The sequence below is a fragment of the Neopsephotus bourkii genome, unplaced genomic scaffold (assembly GCF_033783945.1).
Source record: "Neopsephotus bourkii isolate Nb327-2 ecotype Australia unplaced genomic scaffold, CSIRO-AGI_Nbou_v1 NB_196, whole genome shotgun sequence".
NCBI classification, from domain to species: domain Eukaryota; kingdom Metazoa; phylum Chordata; class Aves; order Psittaciformes; family Psittacidae; genus Neopsephotus; species Neopsephotus bourkii.
In genome coordinates this window covers 14579343-14606132 of record NW_026900709.1, presented here as the reverse complement: position 1 = coordinate 14606132, position 26790 = coordinate 14579343, and the positions used below count along the sequence as shown (strand labels likewise).

General features: G+C 34.4%; 1 protein-coding gene across 3 annotated transcripts in view; it reads right to left on the bottom strand.

Annotated features, from left to right (window-relative positions):
• TTC21B (tetratricopeptide repeat domain 21B) overlaps positions 1-26790 on the bottom strand; it is a 40158-nt gene that overhangs the window by 7305 nt on the left and 6063 nt on the right. Inside the window, exons 5-25 of one of the 3 annotated variants that reach the window (XM_061343531.1) lie at positions 26377-26499; positions 24411-24568; positions 23932-24016; positions 22821-22919; positions 22033-22225; positions 21216-21313; positions 20524-20724; positions 18503-18632; positions 17927-18084; positions 17397-17621; positions 16379-16617; positions 15987-16059; positions 14837-14947; positions 11530-11668; positions 9475-9581; positions 6876-7064; positions 3835-3945; positions 2695-2776; positions 1795-1945; positions 1141-1302; positions 540-735 (exon numbers count right to left, since the gene is read on the bottom strand). In XM_061343531.1, the coding sequence (XP_061199515.1) occupies positions 540-735; positions 1141-1302; positions 1795-1945; positions 2695-2776; positions 3835-3945; positions 6876-7064; positions 9475-9581; positions 11530-11668; positions 14837-14947; positions 15987-16059; positions 16379-16617; positions 17397-17621; positions 17927-18084; positions 18503-18632; positions 20524-20724; positions 21216-21313; positions 22033-22225; positions 22821-22919; positions 23932-24016; positions 24411-24568; positions 26377-26499 (3030 nt within the window). The remainder of the gene's footprint in view (positions 1-539; positions 736-1140; positions 1303-1794; positions 1946-2694; positions 2777-3834; positions 3946-6875; positions 7065-9474; positions 9582-11529; positions 11669-14836; positions 14948-15986; positions 16060-16378; positions 16618-17396; positions 17622-17926; positions 18085-18502; positions 18633-20523; positions 20725-21215; positions 21314-22032; positions 22226-22820; positions 22920-23931; positions 24017-24410; positions 24569-26376; positions 26500-26790) is intronic. The other 2 variants (XM_061343540.1, XM_061343550.1) reach the window with 2 other exon arrangements.

The window sequence follows — 26790 nt, the reverse complement described above, 5'->3', positions numbered from 1 at the left end:
GGTACTAGTAACAAGAGCATCAATTATTAATCCTAAAGTTAATGACTACAGCAAACTATAAAATAATGAAGATTTCCATTGTAAGGATGAATTTTAAGCAGATGGATAATCTTGTACTGGAATCTAAATTATGCCAAGTTTTCATGAAGTACATGAAGGCATCTTATATTTAATTGTTTCTGGTTACAGAATGAAGGTACTGTATCAATTTATATCATCAGACACAGTGCTGGCAAGACTGGGAATTAAAAAGCAAACCCAGCAACTCAAACCAAGTAGCCTACTCACATTTTAGTAACTGGCAATATTAGCACTGAGTTACAAATTTGCAATCCAATGGAAAACTTCTAAAAGGCGTTGTTATTTCAGCATGGCTTTTTTTTTCCCAAAATTTTATATAAAATATTCTTTAATAAGGAAAAAAAAATTAGAATGAATTGCATTAACACAACACTACTCCTGAATGTAAACCACAAGACTAGTTAAAAAAACCCTGCATTGTGAAAGAGAAGACTGAGGAAATGATACATGTTACTAACCTCAGCCACTACTATTTCAGTGAAAGTGTTCAGTGCTCGTTCAACATTTGATTTCTGTTTGGTTGCCATGAGACAGTAATTTTCCATGATTCGCAGTTGAATATGACCCTGAACGGTCTGAGGTTTGAGTTCCTTCAGAAGATTTTCTGCTGTTCTTACAGCCAACTGCACAGACTCCTGCTTCTCTGTTGAATTACTGTTATTGGAAAGAAAGTGTTTGTAAAAGCTTATTTTTTAACATACACTAAATTAATTACAAGTTAGTATTGATTCCATGCAAAAGGCATGCCATTTTGTACAAAACGGTTTTGTTACATAGGCATCCTACATTGATTCTCTTCTGTAACCACAGCAGTTCCAACCTAACAAGCTGGTTTTCACACTGCAAGTGACCAGGATTCCAGACAAAAAAAATCTCTATTTTCTGCTTGAGACTGACTTATTACAGTCTAGAATGCGCTCTCACAATACAGTAAGTAGAATATTTGAAGCATTAGATAAGCTCAATCTTGTAGCAATTTAATTTAAGGCACATCATTAAGGAAAAGCAAAGAAAAGGGATGATGGAAGAACCCAAGCAGTATTTATTGCATTCACTTACCCTATGTCAGCATCCAGATTTTCAAAGACTTCACCACCCACAGTTTCATTATCTGGGTTCAAACAAATTTCAATCATGTTGTAGACTGCATTCTGTCCCCAGTCACTGTCCTTTCGAGCTTTATTAAAATGCCGGAGTGCATCATTTGGTTCACCTGTATACCTACACAATTAATGAAAGTACTTAAAGATGGGCAAGTAAAATTTCCTGCGTCAAATCCCACTAAAATCTCACAAAGAATCCCAAATATTTATAAATAGTTTCCACACTTGCACACACTGATAATGCAAGGCTCAAAAAGCACACATACTATTGCAAGGAGCTTGGTTTTGCAGGCAAAAACCAGTCTGATAAAATTTGAAAATAAGTAATATATTATTAACCCAGCAAGACTATCCCTCCCTTTTAACAAACAGGAAATATGAAAGATGCATGTGAGACAGATAAGATAGATTCATTTTAAAGAGCAGCTAACTGGAAAGTATTTCAGAAGAGAAGAGATTTTCCTTAAGTCCTAGCACCTTAAGTAATTAGGAAAGTAGTGCTATACTACCTACCATTTATTTATCACACACACACTATATATATATATATATATATATCTTTGAATGATAATGGGTAAATAAACCTTATATTAATTATAATTGCAAGTACCAAAGATACAGCCCTTTGCAGTAGTGAAATCCTGGTTCAAGCTTTGTTCTGGAAGAATGTTTTTCAGCCATTAACAGAAATCTTGGGACTTCTTCTAGTTTCCCAGCTCTTCTTAAGAGATCAATTAATCGTGAGAGGGTTGCATAGTTATCTAAACATACAAATAATTAGGACATTGTGATTCTAGTTATTTGCTATATGAATAGCTTAAGACATAAAGAGCCTGCCTTTTCTTCACACATAAAAATTATATATGATGTAATACATAAGGCATATTACATAGCAACCACAGATACAAGAATCAAGGTATCAAGTGATACTTCAGATATTTCTATAAAAACCTTTATAAAGATAAGTATAATTGTACTTCACTTTCAAAAGCACTCAAACAAAAAGATTTGCTGTGCTCTCATGACTTCTTTCACAAAGTCCTCTAGAAAGGTTTACATTCATTATAGTACTATTTTAATAGATTTTAGTAGCTTTCTCTCTGGTCATAATCTGCAAATTGCTAAGACCAACTTTATTACAGGAATTCCAAATTCATATAACAAAGTTTCCTTTATTAATTTGAAATAAAAGGCTAGATTTGCACTCATTCACTTGTTATCTTAAACACAAGAGCAAGTGCTTTAGAGTTACAAGTATAAACAAGGTAAACAATGCACATTATATTGCAGCAAAGTAAATTACTGTATATACAATAAATAATTTTCTCAGCTTCCCCTAAAATAGCTTTATGTTTTTACATACACTAATGGTCTTTGTTTATAGGATGTATTGCATTATAAATAGCACATCTCTTTTTAATCATACAAAGTATTTTCTAGATATTTATTCTTCTATCTCATTAGAACTATGTATCAGAAAGAATAAAAAATATCACTCCTAAATATTCACCTGGCTTGCGTTCTAGGAGCTGCTGGAAATGAAAGACAGCTTGTTCATAATCTTGCTTCCTGAACATGAGATCAGCCATCATCTACAATATGGACCAATTTAGAGAAAACAAACCAAAGTATTATCAATTGCCATTTATAATGAACTTCAGTTCTGCAAAAGTGGGGAGCTGAAAATACAGCTTTAAAGTGCTACAGGAATTATGCAAGTAAAATGAGTTGGATTTTTTATTACTCTCTGGAAAATAAACACTGTCTAGATAGAGAGGATAACAATGAGCAGGTATAGGCTCATATTTCAAATTTTCACTTAAGGTAGAAATCAAAAGAGAATTAAACATTTTGGTGTAGCTTCCAAATATGTTTGGTCTTACTTGTATAGCTTTTATCTTATTTTCTTATAATAATAATAATAATAATTTCCTTATTATTATGTGTAGATTAAGCACATAGAAAAGCAAAATTAGTTTAAAGTTAGGGAGAAAGAAACATGATAACTACTTCAGCATTGGAAGTAAAACAATTATTTAGTTTTTTTTCTCCACTGAGAAGTAGTTAATAAAGAGTAGATTTAATAACAAATATTGAGTACTATTGCCCCTGTTCTTGCACCCTACTGGGATGAATTCCAGATGTTAGACTGCTGTAAGAAAATAAATTATTCCTGTCTTAAAATCATTTTGCTCCTAATGTATTAAAGCAAAAGTTGCTCAGTCTATTGAGCAGTCTCTTAAGCAGACAAGTATGCAAATCCTGTACAAAGAATCTGCAACCATGATTAAAAATACTTAAGGAGGAATACGATTATCTATGATTGTATAAGAATGTAAAACCACCTTAAGTACACCGTTCTTGTCACAGTATCACAGATTTGTCTTCTGGAAAGTTTTTTTTTTTTTTAGACATTTGCTTTAATATTACTGTGCTATCAAGATAGAATAAGGGCTGTGATTGCTAGTAACACACTGAATGATTACCCAGCATAAACAGAAAAACATTTTGTTGCAATGGATTTTTCATGTTTCTTGAAATTAGAAGCTGCAGGCTTTCTTAAAAGTAGCGTTTCATGGATCCATCACATTGCAGACACACACACTTTAAAATTAAACTTCTGATACAGGATTAGTATAATAGCACATACCATTGCTGCCGCTTCATTATCTTGGTCGTTCCTCAGTAATAAGGAACACTGATGTTGACAGGCATCAATATCATCTTGTGCAAGATATAAGCGTGCAAGCTCCAACATTGCCTGTACATTAAAATATTCAACTATAAGTAATTCAAAGATGAAGAAAGCTGGTTCAGTTCTGTGAGTATTAACCTGAGGCTTCAGAGCCTCAGGGAAAACTTATTTCTCTTCTAAACTGAGAGCTTTCTCTGTTGTTCCCTGTGGGCTCTTGGTCAAATAAATTAATTTCCAGTCCCTCACCTTTAAAACAGATAAAACTTTTCTTCTTCAGATGGAAATTCTGGAGGTACATTGAATACAGAGCTGCTCAGATAGAATTGCTCTGAAAACTATGTTACTTTGGTAAGAATAATTTTCTTGGAAAAAAAAGGGAAATGCAAGTAGTTTTCAATTCCCTGACAGAAGCAAATACCTCATCAACATTCACCAATTAGTTTTGGAGTATAAGCAAATTCCAGCAGAAACCACTTTCTTATTTGCATTTCATTTTCTCATTTGCATTAAGATTGTGTGTGGATCCATTTCTGAAGCAACCTCAGAATAAATATTAATAACCTGAAACGTACATAAGTACATAAGTATGCATCTTTAAGGGTAAAGTTCCATCGTAGACTATTCTGAATAAATTGCCACAGAAAAGTTTATAAACGCAACAGTTACAGATTTAATCAAGTTCCTATTGAAGCAAATAAGAATTAAAGCAATCACAAAGCAAAATTGGCATTAGACAAACAGTAAGCAATGTCTCTCCTGGTTAACTGTACATGGTGTTTTGATTTTGTTTTCAAAAATGAGGCACTTATAATTGCATTGTAATTCTTTCTCTGGTTATACTTGTAAATGGCACTTCTGAATCAAAACAGTATTTTGAACATCCTATTCAGGATATGAAGGTTCCTAATATTTAACAACTGTTTTCTTCCTACTTCCCATTCTTCACATATTCAAACATCTACTATATAGCTCAGAAAGGCAGGTGGGTAAGCACTGAAGTGATATGGAAGACAGCATGCTGTAAGAATTTTAATTACGAATATTTTCTTCAAGCCATTATTCTTTTGTGCACAACAGTGGAAGGCTGAAAAGCAGTGTGCTGGTCAAGGAACACTTCCTGCCATAGGCAAGAGAAGAAAGCCAGTTGCACTGGTCTTTTATACTAGATTCTAGTGACTGGAACCAGTCTCTAAAGTTTCAACTCCAACCCAAACAATAATGATACTCTGAAATGATGTCCTTGATGCAGTCTGTGATCCACCTCGAGTCTGCATCTGGAAACTGCATTGCCTCTTGTCTAGTCAAAGAAATGAGGTATTACCTACCAAATTTAACTATGTAAACCAAAACAACACAACACAACCCAAACCCGTTATGACATGGACTACAATCTCTTCACATTTAGCTGACTGACTTTTGTTCAATTCTGGTTTGGGTTACTTTGGCTAGAACGCAGAAGAATTTGTTCTGATGAAACACAGTACAGACAGCTTCATAGGAGTTTCCAATACTTCCATATATAATTTTAAAGAAGTAAACTCTGTGAAGACATCAAGCAATCAGTGGGTGTTTAACAGCTCAAATTTATATTTAGTAATCTAAAAGAACTCAATTAAAACCTGTACCAGCAATGTTTTTAAAAATGAAAGGAAGAAAACAAGTTCAACTCTACTGAAACGACAGAAATACAATGAGATGACAGAGCCTGGGGCAACATGGTCTAGTGTGGAGGTGTCCCTGCCCATAGCAGGGGGTTGGAACTGGATGATCTTAAGCTCCTTTTGACCCATTCTCTGATTCTGTAATTTAAACTGGTTGTGGGCAACCAAAAGCATTTTGCTTCCAGTACTCTAAGCAGGGAACAAGTTCTTAATCAGAAATTCAGTCCTAGATTTACTGAGATGTCATTGTATTCTGTGTTGCTAGCAAAGCAGAATTAAAGCCAAAATCGCCACTAGCTGCATCTAGCAGATGTTTAGTACAAATGTCAGTGCACAGCATATCTTTAACAATGGGAATCACTCGACAGTATGACTTTAGCAGGAATGAAAGGAAGTGCTATACTGGTATTTCAGTACTGATGGGAAAGAAAAAAGTAGATTATGGCTTTGTTACTGAATTAGTGGGATAGCATACAGCAGAAGCCATAGCTGTACCTGTACTGTGACAGGCAGTTTCCTCACTTTCTAATGGTAGAAAGGGAAGTCACCTTTCTTTGAAGACTTTAAGGATATTTTTATTCCTGTCCCTATTTATTTTTCTATTTCTTCCTCATTCTCACAAATTGCCTTGAGGAAAGCCTGTCTCAAAGATGCTGAAGTTGTGATTTCAAGAATCTAAGTCCTTCCTAAAGCTACGAGTCCAAATATTAAAACCAGCTGATATGCTGATAATTTAGCAGCTGGTGAATCTGACAGCTATGCAATAAGAAGCAGCAAAATAAGAAGCCTTCACATACACCTAAATATACAACAGACTTGTGTTAGAAAATAATGGAAATTTGACAAAAAATATATTAATATATCTATTTTCTTCTAAAAAACCACAGTAAACATTTTGTGACTAAAAAGGGAATCCTACCAAATCCAGATAAAGGTCTAAAGCTTCTAAAACAGATACTGACCATAATCACTAATACCTCATTCCAGAGCACAGGCAACAAGCAACACTGAAACAGTCTCCATTAACACTGGGCGTAGTTACATGTCCTCAATTGATACATGAAGACAATCCCAATATAATTCTAACGAACAACTCAGAGTGCATGCAGACTACCACTTGAATCAGGAGTTTGTAAAAGAGACAGAAATTAGCAGAACATACAATTATTTTATCATGATAAGCAAGGCAAGGGAGAAAGTTAAAGGCTCTATGTATATCATAAAGAATAAATAATTGCAAATACACTTCTACACTGTGGATAATTAGAAAAATGTATTGCTAGATATCATAACTGAATGGGAAAACAATGCAAAATAGTCAGAGGGAGAACTGACCTTGTTATCGGTTTCACAGTGAACAAGAGCTTCTTTGTAAAATTTAATTGCTTTTTCATAGTTTCGCTGGGCTGTGGAATGTTTTGCAATCTCAGCACAAATTTCAGCCGCTAACTGTTTCTGTGTAGGAACTGCATCCAGCTGTTCTATCTGAGCCCGTCTAAGCACTCTGGCTTGTAATTCCCGAGCCTGGTTTGGGGAAAGGAGTGAACAGTCAAAAATTTTCAAAGGAATTAATTTTATATTATCTAATTTAAAGTGATTTTATTAAATTTTAAAAGGTTCTACAAGAACATTATGTATTCTATAGATGAACACCCCCGCCCTCTCCTCAAATAATAAAAAAGGGTCAAATCGTCTCTGCTGTAAGAGATATCAATGAAAACAAGCAAAGTACACACCACCCCAATCTATCCCTCAATAACTTGTCTCAAACTGCCTTGCTTCTCCAAAACCCACGTTAATAACACACTGAAAAGCAGCACACTCTTTAACACTTCCAAGATGGAATCCCAGTACACTTTTTAGAAAATACTCTTTATGACAACTGTATGCTGATCCAGTAATGTACATTCTAAAGGGTAGATTTAGAGAACATAATTATGAGATAATCATAGATACAGTATTTGTGAAATGTAATGAACAGGATGTTAAAGCAAAAAGCTGGGAAGGAATACAGTTTACCCCTTGTGTACTTGAATCAAAAAAGAGGTATAAACAAGTTATTTAATATTCCATCTAAGGAATATTTAGGTCAAATACATTCAATTGAATAAAGATGACACATTTTTATTGGTCTACATGTTCTCCATATTTCTGTTCCTTGCATTATTTATAACTAACCTTTTCCTCAATCCAAATTGTTATGTTCCAATTCGTAACTTCTAGCAGAGTTGTAATCACAAAAAATGCTAGGACATCACTGAACAAATCCTCTATTAAAGGGAAAAGCAATGCTTTTGCACACACAGTTCTGCTTAGAGAAATTTTATCATCTCCATGGATTCCTGTTAAGACCTTATGTCTCCAAGCTACACAAAAATATTCAACTCAAGTGTTACATGCCTTTTTCTTTTTTCTTCTCTTAAAATTAAGCTTTCCATAAGGTATATATAAAAGATCTCAAACTCAAAAGCCATACCCCAGAAGGTGTATGTACGTAACTGCTTTAAGTACAGATACTCTGGCCAAGAGGGAGGGGGGGGGCCAAGCAAAAGACCCTTCAAATTTCATTTTGAGACCTTTCATTTAGGGAGTGATTAAGAAAAGTCCAGCAGAAGCATGGTTCTGATTATGCCTGATCAGTTTTCTTTGAACTGCAATTCTAACCAATTAACACACAAGGGATTTCCTCTTTCTGCTCAAGCAGTTTTGCAGCTATCTTAACATTGAAATAAAAACTCAGAAGGCCTGTTTGGCTCATTTTAAAAGTTCACAAGTTGAAGAGAAGGAAGCACTAATACTACTCTGCTGCTTCTCATCCTCCTACCTTTTTGCCTAGCAGGGAAGGAGAATTAAAACACAAAGTAAAATACAGGAGGAACTTTTAACATCGCTCTGACAACTAAGGGGAAAAACTTCTTTAAGAGGCAGCAGTAACATGACCGAGCAGTTAAGTCTTGCTAAAATAATCAAAATGTAGGTGGTTTTGTGTAAATGGATGTGGCAAAAAAAAGACTTCAAAAATAACTGGTATAAGGAAGGATAGTTTTGAGGAAACTAACAAAAACAACAAACAAAAAAGGGGACAGAGACAAAAAAAAGTTTCTGAAGTGTGATATAGTGAGAAACCTGACAGAACTAAAGAAGTAAAGAGTAAGAGAAATATAGACTGCTTTCAGGGAGATTTACTGTAGAAGAATGCAGGAAAATCATTAACTTTGAAAGTACATTATGAGGAAAAGCAAAGAAAGATTTTAACAATAGATTAAATAGCAATTCCAGTAGGATTTTAACTCCTATGTAGGATTACCATTCTAACCAATCTACGTAATTTAATTTTCTGGCTGGTCAGAAGATGCTACCAAGGCTTACTGTTTCTGTAAGACTGGAGATATAATGGAAAAGCATGTGCTGACCCAACCTCTTGCTCAACCTTTGTGTTGAGAAAGCTTCTTCTAAATGGATTATCTCTAGCTTCCGACTTAGTTCTTTCAAGCCTCAGTCTGAGTGGTAATATTCAGCTCCAGAATATTACCAAAATAACAAGAACAGGTCTTATATTGCTTTTTAAAATAAAGAGCAGTACAGCAAGATGACAGGTAGCCATTGAAAGCTGTTCTAGATTGTTCTGTGAGTGTTCCATGTGAAGCTAAAGATATGTAACCTAGCTGTTCCCATAGCAATGCTCCACACACAAATAAAGGCATAGTAAAAAAAATGCAGTAAAAGAATGCATTCTGAGATACAATTCAGATAGCACTGCTCACAAACAACTTAAGTCTTTCTAACAACGTATGTTCTTTGCATTTCACAGCAGTCACTGATGCTTTCTTCCCAACATGTATGCATTTTCCTCATTCACAGAAATATGGTTAGAATTTGGGATAAAAGTAAGGACATTGCAAGCTTTCATAGGTTTTTTTGTTTTCCCCTTTACCTGTTGTAATGAAACAATGGCTTCATCAATCCTCTCCATTTTGCTGTAAATCTTTGCCAGAAGCACCTGGTAACGTACATCTTCCACCAGAGAAGACAATTCATGAACTGTAAGAATTAAACAAACATTATTCTTGTAAGAACTGATGATCCTGATAAAGAAAGATGAAGCGCTCCACATACTCTAGAAACAGCCTGTAAAAACTTCACATCTCAATCTTATGTATTTAGGACTGTGATTTGACTCGGTATGTTGTTACTGGCCAGAGTAAATATTACAACCTACAGAGTGAGATTTAAGGCCAAAGGCATTGAGATTTTCAAAAGGAACGAAGAAAGTTGACTGTATAGTTTACTTGCATTCTCAGAAATATAAGAAAAGCCTGTGATTTAAATGGACAGGAAATAAATCCCCTTAAAATCAATGAAAAATGTACAAATTGATTCAGTGAGTGCTACTGTACACCCAGAAAGCATAACAACGATGAAATTTCTACTCAGACTTTAAGCTACATTTCTTTTACTAGAGACTGCAACAGACATGAACAGAAACAAGTTATTTTTAACTAAATATTTCAGCATCTCCTAAAAAAGCAGAAATCTACTTTTGAATAATGGTTAAAATATATTCACATAAAATACTATTTGAAGAACACATGTTCTCCTGGGCTTGTACTGATTTTAATATATTGACAAAGTGGGATCTTAAGCACAGGCCCACATTAAAACATAAAAGTCACAAAAATACATGTTTTATTTTTCTTAAAACTAATAAATAAAAAAAAGCATATTGAGCTATACTCTATTAGCAAACTATCTTCAAAGTGCTGTAATTGTGACATGCTATTCTAAATCACATTAGGCCATGTAGCCAACCATGTAAGATAATTCCCTCCAGTACTTTTCCTGTATTTCATTTTTCTTTCAGAAATGAAGGATATTTCAACAGCTCTTAAAAAAAAAAAACAAAGAAAAAAAAACCCCAACAAAAAACAACTCCCACAAAAACCTAAAATACTAAACTTGAATATATTTCCCAATCAGCCAATGAGATATAATTTTTTTTTCACATAGAGAACACGTGCATATCAAGGACGTACAAAAAGGATATTGGCTTACATACTTTTTTGCTTCCTTGTAAGATGGAAGATTTAAAAGTACACAGAACAAATATATTTAGTGCCAATTTATCTTTCCACACCAGAAGATCAAGCTGCCTTGAACATGATTATTAAATTAGCCAGACCCTCAAAGGCTTAACTAAGGCAAGAATATAACACTAAACCAGAAGATTTTTTCAATAAGTACTAAACAAGACAGAAAACCAGCTCTCCCCTGCACAGTATCAAAGACCAGTACAATAGGGACATAAGAAAAACTTACAGAAGGGACTAGAAATAAGACTAAATCATACTATTTCTGCATTCAGATAGCCACAAAAGTTAACAAGTGTAATTCAACCATTGCAAAGATTTCCTTAATTAAGGGTATAGCTCAATAGCTCACATTAACCACCTTAAAACTTAATTGCCTTTTAACAAAAAACAAGGAAACACCCCCCCCCAGCCAGTTTTAGCTTTGTAAGTGCATATTCCTAATATAAAAGTAGTGTAAAAGAGGTTCCTAAAAGGCATCTTCAACCATTTTAATCTCTTTTCTCTGAAAGACACTGGGTAGCGTTTATCACCTAAACAACTACTTTTTAACAGTAGGAATGACTCATCTACACTCAATCAATTCAGAATCACATTCGTCAGCACAGAAGAGAAAGAACTTTACGTGTGTGCAGCTCTGCTATCCTGTTTACTTACACCATCTACCAGAGATGTTGCATCTTTAGAAGTCCTGGCACAAGCACCTTTAAAGGTATGTGAAGTAGAGTGCATTTCTCATTTTTTCACTTAACAGTTCTCTGTGTTTTTAACAAGAAAGTAAAAAAAAAAAAAAAACAAAAAACCACAAAAGTCTGTATGGAATTTGTTTACTCCTTGGAATCATGCTGAAAACACAAACAATAGAAATTTTATGTTTTGTTGCAAATTAATAACATTCCTACCAGGCTCATGATCTAAAGCTTGCTGAAGTACTCTTTCTGCCTTTTCATACTGCTTCAGTTTCATTAAAAGCTCAGCCAAATCATAGCGAAGGAAATTCTGTTGACCACTTCTCAATGCAGCCTCATAGTAACTGATTGCCTAAAGGGAAGAAATAAAAATTTGGGTGTTATTTAAAGATAAATTTTAAAGGCAACAACCTTTCTACTTAGGTATGTAGTGACATGGCGCTTAAGTGTTCTTTCTTTTCTTTCTTTGCTACTCTTGCAACCAAGACATTTTTAATAAAAAAAAAACCAACCAAAATTATTAATTGCAAGTTCAGGCTTCCAAAAAGGTAATGCCAAATTAAATACAAATGGAATAACTAGAGCCCGCATTTTGATAACAGGCATGCATTTACATGGCCTAACCATGTTATCACATTCTATCTTTGACAGGATCAATGGCAATTAAACTACATTTTTAGTAGCTGCTGAAGTTGTATAATTCCAGGCAAACTGGAGTTAAAAGTTCTGTTTTACTGCATACAAAGGACAAATAATTTCCCAAAGTCTACCTGAAACACATGAAGAAAAATCTAATAGAAAGGTGTTTTCGCTCTTCATTTCTAAACATAAAAACTGGCAATCATATCAGTTTAAAAAAGTCAAATATTTACTCAAGAAAAAACAAAAGCAACATTCTGGATTAATAAACTATTATTCCATACGTTTTTAAAAATATCCACTTCAATATAACAATTCAAATAGTCTTGGAATAGGATGTTACTTCTCTAAATAAAAAAAAATAAAATGAGAACTGCTACATGTTGAAAAGGTACATTTCCAAAACGAATTTGAAATAGTTATTCATTTTTGTTGTTTTAAAAGAGAACATATTTAAACATACATAATAATGCACACAGCAGGCAGGTTACTTATTTAGACTTAAGCATCCTAAGGATGACATAGCTGAACCCTCAGAATAAAAATAAATAAAATCCATGAAATACCCATCACCATATAGACCGTAAGTTTTTCTACAGCAGCTCTAGGCATCGTCACAATACGTTAGGTTATTACATACACAAAAAAGGTTTGAAGTATTATGGAGCAAGACAGGAATTATATACTGAGCTGCTTGTAGTACTGACCTAAAGAGAAGCAAGGGAAAATTCTAACATTGCAAATACAAAACACAATTTGGACACACCCTCCAGTAGTATGAAGTTGCCCAAATAAAATTATTTGCTCCTGCAAGTTTCCCCCAAACATTTTCTTCTGGTTTTCCTACAATAAGTTAAAGCCTTTATTAGTACTCTCCTAGCCAACATTAAGGCTAGGAGATGTAATAAGTCTGGGTCAATGAAGAAATAATTAAATATGGATTTGAGTGCATATAATTACATAAACTGTAAGTTACCAGATGTACAATTCACCAGATTTGTATCCACCAATGTACAGCTGTGCACTTCGCCAGATACTTTGGAGAGGACCTACGAACTTATTTTCAGAACAAAAAGACTCTTTAGTGCTTTAAAGTTAAAGGCTTCCTTCTATTTGACCTGACAACGGCATAATTGTAGTTAAGTAATTTCATTGGGCATACACAACAGCCAGCTTATACATCACAAATACAAAAACTATACAGTCCCTGGAATAACACTCTGAAAATTTCACATTCAATATGATCAGAAAGAAATCTGTAGTAGGATTTCTATGCAACAGACCTCCCCAGTGACTCCTTGGCAACTTGCTTGGTTGTTCATTGGCCTTACGGAAAAAAGTAATCTATCAAATAGACATTCCCAGAAGATGGACAACCTTTGGGTTTACTTCACAGAGCTAAAACCATGTTTCTCCTTTGACACCATCCTGACACAACGGTAATAAACATGCAATTTTAAACAAGTCAGATGATGGCATATTAGTATAGTGCTTGAATGACTCCCTGCAATATCACTTACCTAAACTGGTAATACAGAGATTCAAATCAGTATTAAGCCTGACAAGAAGTGATAATGGGAGCTAGCAGTCCTGTCCTGAATCCAAGGTAGAAAATAATTTTCAAAGAATCATATAATGGTTTGGGGTGGAAGGGACACTAAAGATGATCTAGTTCCAACTCCCATAAGCAGGGTCACCTTCCACTAGATCAGGTTGCTTAAATCACCATCCAGCCTGACCTTGAACACTTCTAGGGATGAGGCATCAACTTCTCAGGGCAACCTGTTCCAGTATCTCACCACTGCCATAATAAGGAATTTCTGCCTAATACCTAATCTAAATCTTCTCCCTTTCAGTTTAAAACCATCACCTCTTGTCTCATCACTGCACTCCCTGGTAAAGACACCCTAATGATCTTTCCTTTAGGTCCCGTTTTAGTACTGGAAGGCTGCTGTCAGGTCTTACCCAAGCCTTCTCCACGATGAACAATCCCAACCCTCACCCTTTCTTCACAGATGAGGTGCTGCAGCTCCCTGATTATCTTCGTGTTCCTCCTCCTAACTTATTCCAGGTTCAATAAAGATAGAGATGCCATTATTTGAAATAAGTTCAGTAAGTGGAGTGGAAGATTGTACTAAGAATCTGTGAAAGTGACACTGCTGAAACGAAACACAGAGACATTTCTTGTACTTGGTCTCCCAGGCACTTTCTGTACCCGTTTACTGTTTCCTATTTCAATACAAGTGACTAGAAAAAAAAGAGCAGACACTGAAAGTTAGGAACTTGGCACTGATTTCTCTGCAACTATCAATCCATGTCAAAGCCACTTGTACAGAACGTACATGACAGCTTGGGATGATAGTGGCTTCCTCCAAAAAAGAGGTAAGAAACTCTCAGCTTCTTTCACAGTACTTATGCAGAAGAATACTGCAAGCACAAAACAGTCTGTCTTTTGCAACATGAAGACTATTCAAGAACATTGTATTAAAAGACTCAGTGAGATGTAAACAAAACCTCTAAGAGACCTAAGTTCAAGATTCCTGTATGTAAGCACTAAGGTACAATCACACCATTTCTCCAGCATTACAGCCCTGCTTGCTTCCCTCCAAGGCTGTTCCAAAATGCTTTATTCCTTTCCCTGTACTGTGAAGGGTCACACAGGGCTGAACAGGTATTTCAAAGGGGATCTACAAACATATGTTCAGGATAAGAAGTCTGTTAGACACTTAAAAGTGAAATGCTGCTACTACCCAAACTGAAAACAAAATCAGGCAAAGCCCACATGTTCACAATAATGGACACAGTATTTAACTAGCCTAATACAGTACTTATAGAATACCTTAGAATATTTAACTAGCCTAATACAGTACTTATAGAATACCTTAGAATAGTTATGCGTTTTGATTAGTGCTTTTCCAATTTTACTTGCTAAAGCTGGATCTTTGGGATTTTTCTTCAAGGCCTGCTCGTAGACTTCTATGGCTTCATCAGGCTTCAGACAGTAAAAAACAGAAAGACAGAAGTCAAAGATTAACATAAAAAGCATATGAAGAAAACAAAATCTGGTAACAATTCCAGGAATGACTGCCAAGTACTACTGATTCATAAGCTACATACTTCTGAGAGAAGAATGGTCACTATAAAATTGCTGGAAGTGTAAAGCCCATGTAAATTTACATTTCCATGCCAAAACAGAAAGCAGAGAGGACTTTGCAAACAAACAAGCCTGATTTAACCTGATCCTTTTTCCACACAAATTTCTCTACTACTGTTTTCACTAGTTAACAAACTTATGCAAACTGATTACTGTGTTGGACAATCATCCATTTCTCTCCTCTAGCCATGTTACAGCAGATCTAAACGATTTCCCTTTTGCTTCTTAATTCTTCATTAAGGAGACAAATGTACACAAACATTAGTAAGTAAGTAACCAACCATTAACGATCTACAGATCCCCAAACTAGTAATCTGAACTATTAGATGTGTGTTCTAACCCAACATACTCTTTCAACATCTGAATTTAAATGTGTATCCTTCGAAATCCTATGTCCACTTGACTACACTGTGTTCTAAAAATACTGAGTCATATTTCAAATTCATCAAAAAAGCAAAGGATATAAAAAATGTACAGGAATTCAGTAATTTAAAATTTCAAAATAGAACTTTCAAAAGAGAACTAAGTTACCTAGAATTATTCTAAACTTCAAAACTCTTTTAAACATCTTCAACTTCTTTCTCAATTTAATTTAACTCTTGCTTTTAATTTTTGTTAGTCTTATGGGTCAGTAATCTTCCAGATAAAACTCTCACCTTGGCTTTCACCCGGTCAGTTATTAGAAGAAATGCATTTTCAACTGCTTTTTCTTTGAACCTAGTTACATTTGTAGCCAGTAATTACAGGGTTTTTTTTACATCCTAAAGCAGTTTCTGTTTGCCAACTACCAATCAATAACTCAACATGTTACACTGCCTCAACTTGCCAAAGTCAACAAATGACTCAATCATTCTATTCATCTCTAGCAGGCACTTACCTCTTGAATATTCATGTATGCATCACCAAGAAGAAGGAAAGTATGAGCACTTGGCAATTTTTCTACTAGGTCTCTGGAAACAGAAGACAGAATTTTGCTCAGAACTTAACATGTCAATGCTGGTATCAAAACAACAGTAAATAGGGCACAACAATTTTCTATTCTGCAGGTTTTAGTTTTTATTTCTGAAAATAAAGCCAAAAAAAAAATCTGAGGTATCTTTCCAAACCAGGACTCCCAGATACTGTTTCAAATGCTACAACACTTAACTCAAATGAATTAATTATGTCACTACATATTTCTGACTTATCACAGTAGGAAGAAAAAAAGATGAGCTCACCATGCTACCATAAACACCTTGGAAAATATATACACACACCACAAACTTTTACCTGTAGCAACCAGCATATAACCTCTTATCTTTCCTATGCTGAAGATAAATATCTGCCATTTTTTCTTTAGCTTGTACAAAATAAGGTTGTTCAGGTGTAATATTTCGGAGCATAGTCAAGGCTTGTTCAACATCTCCTTGAGCAATTGCCAGATCTGCATTTGCAATCACAACTCTTAGTTCCTCAGAAGTTCCAGAAAATTCATTAATGGCTTCTTGCAGTACTATAATAGCTTCATGCTGCAAATAATAAAACCAATAGAATTGATGTATTTCCTGTTGTTGAGCAGCCAAAAGTAAAGACATCATAAGCAAATAAATGTCTGGAGGCATTATAGAGACCAACAGAAAAAAATCCCACAAAAAAAAAAAAACAACCAAGCCATAGTATCCATTTGTTTTGCTAAAACATTTAATTCTCTTTCCTCTTGACTTTTTTAAATAAAACATGTGTGGCATGAACCACCAGAGAAAGTTTTAGTAAAGAAAATAACATCTGCATTGCATATATACAAGGAGATGCTCAAAATTAACCTGGACAATGCCTTTAGCACCTTGTTCCTGCTTGAGCAGGATGACATCCAGAGGTCTCTTCCAACTACATAATTGTGTATAGCTTCTCTTACATTCTTATATGTATGTAGTGTTCTACTGTTTATTAAGACAGTAAGGACGCTGCTACAGCAAGATCATGATACAAAAATATTTCTAATACCAGGCAAACGAAACAGGAATCTACAAGCCACCAAGAGCATCTCCTCAAAATTAAAAGAGGTCTTGTAGACTTAAAATTGAGCACCCGCAAGTCGGGTTACTTTTTTTCTCTGTACAGTTTAAGGTACAAGCTGTCAAGTCAGATATTAACATCTTTGAATTTCACCAAGCAAATCTTCTGATAAAAAAAAAAAAAAGAAGTTAGTTTTCTATTCTGAACTAATATGAAGATAGACACTTGTGTTAACAGGAAGAAGAAATTGTTTTCAGGTACGTATCACATCTTAACAAGTTTGCTATCTTACCGGTTCTCCATTTAAACGATGAACTTCTACTAACTCCAGGAAGATGGACACACGATCACTTGTGTCAATTTCAATTCTTTTCCCTTTAGTTTTTGAGGAAGCTGTAGATTTTCTCATTCCAGGCAAATTCTTTGCCATCTGTAAGGTTTTAATAGCCTCTGATAATTCCCCCATCTTCTTCTGGGTTTGGGCCTTAATTAAGTGATAAACAGGATGTTCTCTCACCTAAAATATATAACGAGATAAGGAGCTGCACAGTATTCAAACCCTTCGAAAGAAGATTTATTTTTTTTTATAGTGGCCTTAGCTCCTTCTTTTCCCCCAAATATATCTGATTTCAACTTCAATAATTTACTTATGAAAACACAAGAATTTTCAAAGAGTATGCAAACTAGTAATTAAGTAAGTTAATTCCTACACCCCCAAGTCGTCCTTCTCAGGGCCGTTTAGTTCAGTTTAAAAATTATTATATACAAAAACATACAACTTCAGATGACAATAAAATTGTTTCATTCTTTTGTCAAACTCACTTCGAAATTGTAGCTCAGACAAAGTTCCAAGGATTGAGAACATAGCTTAGTGTTGTTTTGAGCCAAGTACACCTGCGCCATCAGTAAGTGTGCATCTGCATAGGAAGGATTCCTTTCAAGACAGTAACGTAGATTACTATGGGCTGCTTCAATATCCCCTAGGAAATTAAAAAGGGAAAGTGAAAAAAAACAGTTTATATGAAATGCAGATGTTAAATAGAGAGCATTTATTTTTTTAATGTGAGCATTTCGTGAAGAAGCTCATATGCCAAGTATTGTGTGGATATGAAATGAAACCAAAAGCAGATCAAAGGTAAGACGCTTTCCCATTGCTCCATCTCAGTAAGAGATTTTTTTGGAAGCAATAGATTTAAAAATACCATATTTATGTGTTTGTACAATTAAGATGCCCTCATACAAATCACAAAAAAAAGGCAGTACAAATGTTTTCACTGAGCTGTAATGCAGTGCTCTGTAGTGAAAGAAAAAATTCATTATGATTTAAAAGTATGAAATTAATTTTTTGTATTAAAGAAACTAAAGAGGTAGATAGTTATCCATTCACATAACTATTACCTGACAAGTATTTTACTTTTGCAATTAAAAAGACAGCTTGTTGAAGACCAGGCACAGTTTTTACCACAGTTTCAAGAACAGAAGCGCAGTGCTTGAGAAGCGGTGAAGGAGACTGCCCAGGACTTGCAGGCTAAGAGTAAAAAAAAACCAACCAAACAAAAATCAACCACATAACAAACAAAATACACACAAAAAACCCCAAACCAAAACAAAACAAACAAAAAAAACACAACAAACCCAAAACCAAAAAACAACACTTCAGTGACTGGTTTTGGACTTGTCTTTCAAGTCTAAGCCTCATTTTAAACTCAAATGAGTCATACCAAAGCACTTCGATTTTATTCAGCCCTAAAACCTAAAGGCTGTCATTATGAAGGAATGTAAAAATATGTTTTAAATTTAAGGGGGCAACTTCTTGGTATAAGCAGGAACATAAGAGAGCCTCATGAACTTCAAGGATGATGTAACGCTTCAGATCTGACATAAGCTGAAGATTCAGCTCATAAACATTTGGTGACATACTCTGAAATACCCTGCCAACTCATCCAACACAATGGTGACATGAACTAAATTTCAAGAGAAGTTGGAATGAATGACCAGAATGATGAGAATAAAAGGTTCTGGTCCTGTCCCTCCTACCCTCATTCCACACCATGGAACATATCCATACTGCTAGCAACAAACTGAAAACAGCAGCTGAGAAATAGCGACTTTCCGGTAAACTGCTAGTACAATGTACCACATTTTAGCTGCTCATTATCAGAAACATTCTTCATTTCCCTTCATTACTTTAGCTAGTTCCTAACTGTTACATATAAAAAAGGAAAAGCCAACCTAAAGATCCTTCTGTTCACAGCTTACATTTCCACAGGGCTGATGCCCCGGAGAAGCAGCAATCATCCACTATCAAACTGGGAGCTTCCATCACTTGGCTCCTGGCTGAACACCTGACTTTCTAATACCACAAACCTCTTTTTGCAATGAAGAGATAAGAAAACTTCATGAAAAGCCTATCTTTTCTTTTACAGGTTTGTTTTTTTTTCTATGAATAACAGTTCAGGAAATAAAGTTTTAATTCCAAATTAAACACCATCATTGCCACTAAGTACTTCTGGAATATACCCTAGGCAAATCTTCAGACAAGACACTACCTCACTGAATGACACTTCTTATTTATGTTCATCTGTGACATGAAATTGCCTTTGCTACTGATGTTTTAGACTTTCAAACATTACCATTACATTATAGATGGTGGTATAACAATGGAAAACTATTTGTCTGTCTTTTAAGATTTTAAAACTGTACATGAATAAATATTTAAAGGAAGGTTCTATAGTTAGACCAGAAATATGCTAATGACAGAATAACAAAAGTCAGTTCTCACTTATTTCAGAAGAATAATCTATTTCAGGAAGACTATTTTAAAGAAACTTTAACTGTGTTTCTTCCGCTTTGGCAGTATCAGGCCCCCATTAAATTTTTTAGTTCTACCTGCATTTGTTGCCAAAACTAGCACAAGCAAATTCAGGCACAAAAGATTAGCCATCTAAGTAATATCTTTTTTTGGAATTACTAATAACAATGATGATACAACAAGTAGTACTTCACTGAATTTTACCAACACAAAAAAGAAGCTGAAATGAAGAAAGAACATAGGTATACTAAAAAAATACCCTGAGCTGACAAAAATATTTCAAGAACAGGATCACCAGTGTGAACAGCCTACTTCCATGTTGAGATAGCTCTGTTCACTGCACTGTTAGTTTCCTGATCAAGAGATACTAAAAAAGTATAAATGCACACACTGTGCATTAGGCAAATATTCCAGTTTCCACAGGTATCATTATTCCAACTTACTACACAGAAGATACGTTTTCATAGATATTTTGATTAAACATATGTATTAAAAAAATTATTCACAATTTAACAGGGAAAATTTTCTAAATTTTTGCTTCATGATCTCAAAATAAAATTCAAGAATAATTTCCATTTTCAGGCAGATGTCATCTACAGCTGCTTACCTGTGCTGGGCAAAAATTAAGATACTCCTTAATGATTTCTAGCAAGAAATCAGGGTTTAGTTTTTCAAAATATTCCACACCAAGAGGAAAACCACACAGAGATGAAAAGTGAGTGTCCAGAACATCATTCAGTAAGGCAGTAACTTCTTCTTGTCTCTTCTGTTTTTTCATTGCTAGGACTGCGCGCAAGAAAGATAATTCCTACAGGTAAAAAAGGAATAAAACATTCTCCATATTCCAGATACAAGCATCTGTTACTCATACAACAGTATATAATTACTAATCTTAGCCATACCGTCTTTACATTTAGGGACTCTGTAAGACATTTAGTAAGTTCACTGTAAATTACCCTGATGATTATTGTATCAATGCATTCTTTTAATTTGTGCTGGAAGCTCTAAATGCTTCCAAGACCAAAATCCTGATGATAATTAATATCCCTCCCTTCCTGGCATTTCAAACTTCAGATAAGTTTGCACTGCAGGAAGGCAATAACGTCTTTGCTCTATAAGCAAACAGCCTTGTGTTGCAAAGCTAGACAACACATTAACTTAGATAGATAGCACGAAAAAATGAAACTTGGATTTAATGGTATTTCATGCTCTGCTCAAGTGACTGAAATACAGAAGTAGCTAGTAGACCAGAATACAGATTGTAATCAAAGTATTTTAATGAAGGAAGATGTCTCTTACCCCAGATTTCCCAATGGAATGTTGAATTTCATTAAGAAACTCCAGCTGCTGCTCTGCATCTTCTAATTGTCCTTGTATGAGCTGACAACGGATAATTCCTGTAATATATTCAAACAATTTATTGTAGATTTGCCTCCTAGTCAAGCACATGCTTTGTTTTCCAGAATTAACGAAATTCACTTCCACGAACCCCTCCCACCCTCTAAATTTTTTATACTGTTTAAGGAGATGCCACAGTCAGGGAGAAAACTGCATGGGGGTGTTGGGGAAGAAGAGGCAAATCTGTGAAGCAACTCTGCCATATTTACTCTCCACTGTCTTGAGAGCAACTGAACTTTATCAAAAGTAACTTATTTTTTTCCAAATAATGCAATATGCCCACAAACAGTATCTGATGTTTTGATTATATTTTTCAATCTAATTTGGATACCTATGTAGCTATGGGGAGCTTGTTCTATCAACTGCCCTTGATTTGTTTTATTTTTGTAGCGCCTAAGAATTCTCTTGTTCTTGGGTTCTACAGAAATAATTAAAAAAAAAAAAAATAGAGCCACATCTCTGTCCTTAGCATTACTGTGAGAGTTCTAATTTAAAAGTTTGACTTTCCAAAAGGAAGACCAAGACACATATCCAGTGAGGAGAAACTGCTGCTACAAGGAGACTGCATAACATGAAACAGGAAGTAACTGCCCAATGATCCTGCTCTAATAGTTCTAGATTTTCTTAGCAGCAGTAGTAGGAAAACTTGATCAGAAAAAAAAAAAAAAGTATTGCCTATGCCTTAAGACCAGTAAAAAACAAAAGTGTAAGACCTTACCAGTTAGTGCAGGAACGCTTGTTTCATCAAGTCTCATAGCGGTCTTGTACCATTTTAAAGCTTCTTTCACTTTTCCTTGTAAAATCATTTGGTAGCCAAGTTCAGTAGCAAATTCTGCATTGTCAGATGCCAAATCAAATGCTCTTTCAACTAATGTTTGTGTATGTTGAAGGATGTGCTGGTCCCGGCCACACTAATGGTAAGAATAATCTTTAAACCTTCAGTTTTCCTCATTTTTCAGATTTACTTAGATAAATACACTGAATATTGCTGTAGCAGTTAAGACAACAACATCTCGTATAAAACTAATATCATCTTAAGTAGCTATAAAAGTTATGACATTGAAGTGTGTTAGATTCCAACATAAATCTACAGTAATACACAGTAAGGAATAGTTGACAATTACTTTGAATGTCTTCTTAAAACAGTTCTGATAAATACAAAGATTAAAGAAACCTTCCATTTCAAGGCTATGTGATTAACTTTGTCACTTTCCTATGCTAAGAATATGGTTGGTAGACATTTGAGTGTATTTTCATTGGAATCTTGTTTCTTATTTAAAAGAACAGTAAAAACTTTTTTTTGAATGAGATGGCTTAAGTGTGGTAATCCATACTGAATGGAAAACTTAATAAATGTAGTTACCAAAGGCTACATAAAGATATCTATTTAAACTGTCTGCAGTATTCTACTTTTTGATAGACATTTAACATCTGCCTACCAGAAAATAAAACAAAAACCAGACTATATGGATAGCTGTATGATGCTTAAGAAAAAGGCATACTCACTGTTCTGCTGAAAGCTAATGCCATTTTACAGAAGAGCTCTGAATTATGTGGTTCTAATCTGTCCAGGGCTTTAATTAGGTCTCTCAGTCTTGCTGAAGCCTTAGAGAAAAAGAAGTAACATATCAAGTAATAGAACCAACAGATTAAGACAATCTAACAGCTTTCACTAAAAAGTAGTCACATACTTTACTATTCAGTAACATCTTGAAATATAAACTTGGAATTTTTCAGGGGCAGCAGTTAGGTTTCTTTTGGAATTCTTAAAAAAATACTGAATCCTTAAAATCTCATCACTTTTTTTTAATGTTTTCCTAGACATGGGTCTTAATCACACGTGACATTTTACCCCAGAATCTTTTGTTTACACACTACCATGCCCAGCAATTTTCATTCCTAGGTGGCTTTAATGAATTGAAGTCTGCAATTGTTAGTTTCTCCACATTTCCTATGACTGTGCATAGGCAATACTTAGATTTGATTTTAAATAAGTTCTTTGCAATAACTAAAAATATGTTATACAACCTAAAACACTTTTTCTTCTATAACTTGGAAGTAAACCTACAAAACACCACAAGCACTTTACTTTTTTGCCAAATCTCCACTTAGATTATACCACCATTTTTGCATAATGGAAAAGATATATTTTAAAAATATTTAAAAATATATTTTAAAACATACAGTGACTGTGATCCTCTTCCAAAAATTTATAGTTACAAAACTCATTACTTCCTTCTTTCAGTTAATGAATTACTTCAAATTAATGGAAAGCTTATAATAAACAAATAATTTCTCAAATGAGCATTTAAACAATAAAAGTTTGCTTTGATGATTGAAATTAAGGTGATTCAATTAAATGTCCAGAGAATACTTCTCTTTGGTTTGATTCCTGTTGTCTACAAAGATGGAGGTAAAAAATTGTTTTCCTTGGCTTCCAGAACTGCCCCCAGCAATAAGCTAGAGCAACCGTTTGAGTCAGAATAGGTGAATATACCTCTTCTGCCGATAAGCAGTAGCACAGAATGAAGTATGTGAGAAGACAAAGAAAATAGTGTATGTGGCACCTAGTCCCTACAAAGGCTCAGTTATGCTCAGTCTGCTGATTAAGACTCACCTCAGATATATTTCCTTCCCTGCACAGATAATGCAGGGCCTCCATTCTTATGGCTTCTAAATTGAAGGCATCTTTCTGCAATAGTCTAAAGCCAAACAAAAGGTGAATCGTAAAGAGACCAAAATAAAAGCTTTAATCAATCTTCTGTTTTGCCCTAAAAGGGGAATAAAATAACTTGAATTGCAGTCACTTTAAGTAATAGTTCTCAATTGAAAGCACACCTTTGTTACTTCATGTCTATCCCTCAGACAACACCCTCTTCCATTCAAAATGGTTTCACACGCTCATGCAGTATCCTCACAGAATTGCAAGGCTGAGTTCTAGCAAAACTTAACTTAGTTTAAGCTTTTTTTTTTTTCTCGATTTCCTAGTTCAAAATAATTTAAATCAATGGAAACCTACCTACTTTTGCTGCAAAGTGTCCTTACAGTGTAAATATGGCAAGAACACAGATAAGAGTGTGCTACTTCATACTCAACCTATGTGCTGTTTCAACTGTCTGGTCCCAGTCCTGCAAGGCTAGTTGTAGCTTCATTTTCTTTATGAAAGCAGGAATGAAGTTTGGAAAGTTTGCAATTATCTGGTTCACAGTTTCCAGAGCTCCTGAAAAATTCTGACGAACCTCAAAATACTGTGCCTAAAGGAAGGAAGAGAAGTCACATCTAAAGCCTATATACTCATATAGGTGAGAAGATTTAGAAGTTTGATACAGAAACCAGGAAAAAGAGCTAGTGAGAGAAAAATATTTAAACAATAGTTTTACTTCAGCATCAACCACAACTAGAGATACTTCAACAATCAAACAGCGAGAGATGACATGTAAAACCTAGTGTATTCTATAATGAAAGGTAATGACAGCATTTACAAGTAGATAATCATTTCCAAGCAAGAGAGATGTAGCTGAAGAGTAAGACTGTCTTACTAGTTTTGTTTTTCTTTTAATTTACAAGGTATTCCAAATACAAACCACTTCAGAAGTATCAAGCACCAGTTTTAAATGAAAATCAACTTACAGCTTAAATCCTCTGTTTTGCTTTGATGCTGTGTGCATGCCATTTTATTTCATTTTTTTGATATAGAAATGGTGCAAATGTAGTAGTTTGAGAGTTAATTTCTTAAGCCATACCAAGCTAGCTGTCTGTCTAAAATCTAATTTCAGAAACTAAATTTGAGATATACTGGTAGTTAAATTCAACAGTCTGCACATAGCCAAGCACACATGATTAACCAAATACCATTGTGCATGCTCTTCTGAACGTTAGTCTTATTTTTATTGAACTATTTTTTCTGTTTTTAACTTTAGAATATTAAACTTTGTTTTAATAAGTAATAACGCATGCGATATGAACAATTACTATACTCTGAACCTGACATGTAAAACCTAGTGCATGGTAAGCATCCTATAACAAAAAAAAAAAACAAACCCAAAACCAAACCAAAAAAAAAAAAAAAACCAAACAAACCCACAAAAACAAGAACCCAAAAAACCCCGCAGGAAAATGTGTAAAGACAATTATTCATGCCACTTTCTTAATGAAATATAACCAAAATAAGCAGTTGAAATGGTCCAATGATGATTAAAAAGAACCAGTATTCATAGATGATGTTTAAATACTACTTTTTTTGTCATGGCACACATGAATTCTGCAATGTGAATAGGTGTCCCATGCGAAAAAGGAAGAGACTACACATACTTTTATATTTTAAGGTGATTTGAAAACTCATTTCTTACATATAAATGTATGAATAAAAAGTTTTTCTTGTGTACATAGTAAAGTCATAACCTCAATATACATTTAGACAGACTGTATTTAATATATACCTTTCTTTTTCACATTGGTATCTAATGAACCCTCAAGTATCACCTAGTAGGTAATTTTATTCCAAAGGAAAAAAAACAACAAAACAAAACAAAAAAACCTCAAACAAACAAAACCAAAACACTCAGAAACCAAACCAACAGGTGGAAATTGTATTTAGTGCAGCAGTATCTCACTGCAGCAATGTTTTATACTACAGAAATGTAATAATACAAAAACACTCCAGAAATTCATAATCATGTATATGGTAACAGGCAGTGTACCATTACCATGTACCAGTACCATTACCCAGGCATGCCCCTTTGCCTTAACCTAGAAAGTAAGTGAGAAGTCTTACGAACTACAAACTACTTGAAATGGGCTATCTAACGCAGGACACAGAAGCATCGGTATATTTTTATTGTGCTAGTGATAAATTTGTTTGACAACTGTTCTATGTTCCTTAAACAATCTTACAGATCGATTAAAACTTCATTTCTAAGACCTAGTCTTTTTCTCTAAACCAGTGTGTATTTCTGCTCCTTGGACAAGCTCACTTGTGGACAACTTTTATCAGCATTTCTCTAATCACTCTAGGAGACTAACATGACATTTAGTAAGTGTTAAAATCATGATGCACACTTACTTTACCAAGCAGAGCAAAAACATCATTGCCTTCCTGCAGTGCTTCATCAAAATATTTCACAGTTTTTTTAATGTGACTTTCTTTTCCACAGGTGAGATCAAGCCATCCTTTCAAAATCAACCCCTATAAATAAAATATAAATTAGAATTCATCACTACCTGTGGTGGTAAAGAAGTATACTTGATACATTAATAAGAAGTAATAACCTAAAAATACCTAAAAACGTGAATTATTTATATTAAATTATTTAAATACATATTTGAATTATAACCTGTCTACAGCATAACCTAAAATATTAGCAATTCACTACAGCATTAAATTAAACAAATCGTATATTTACTTACAGGATTAAAAACAAAAAACAAGGGCACTGAAATAGACCAACATACTCAGCAAACAGAACAAAAACATCAC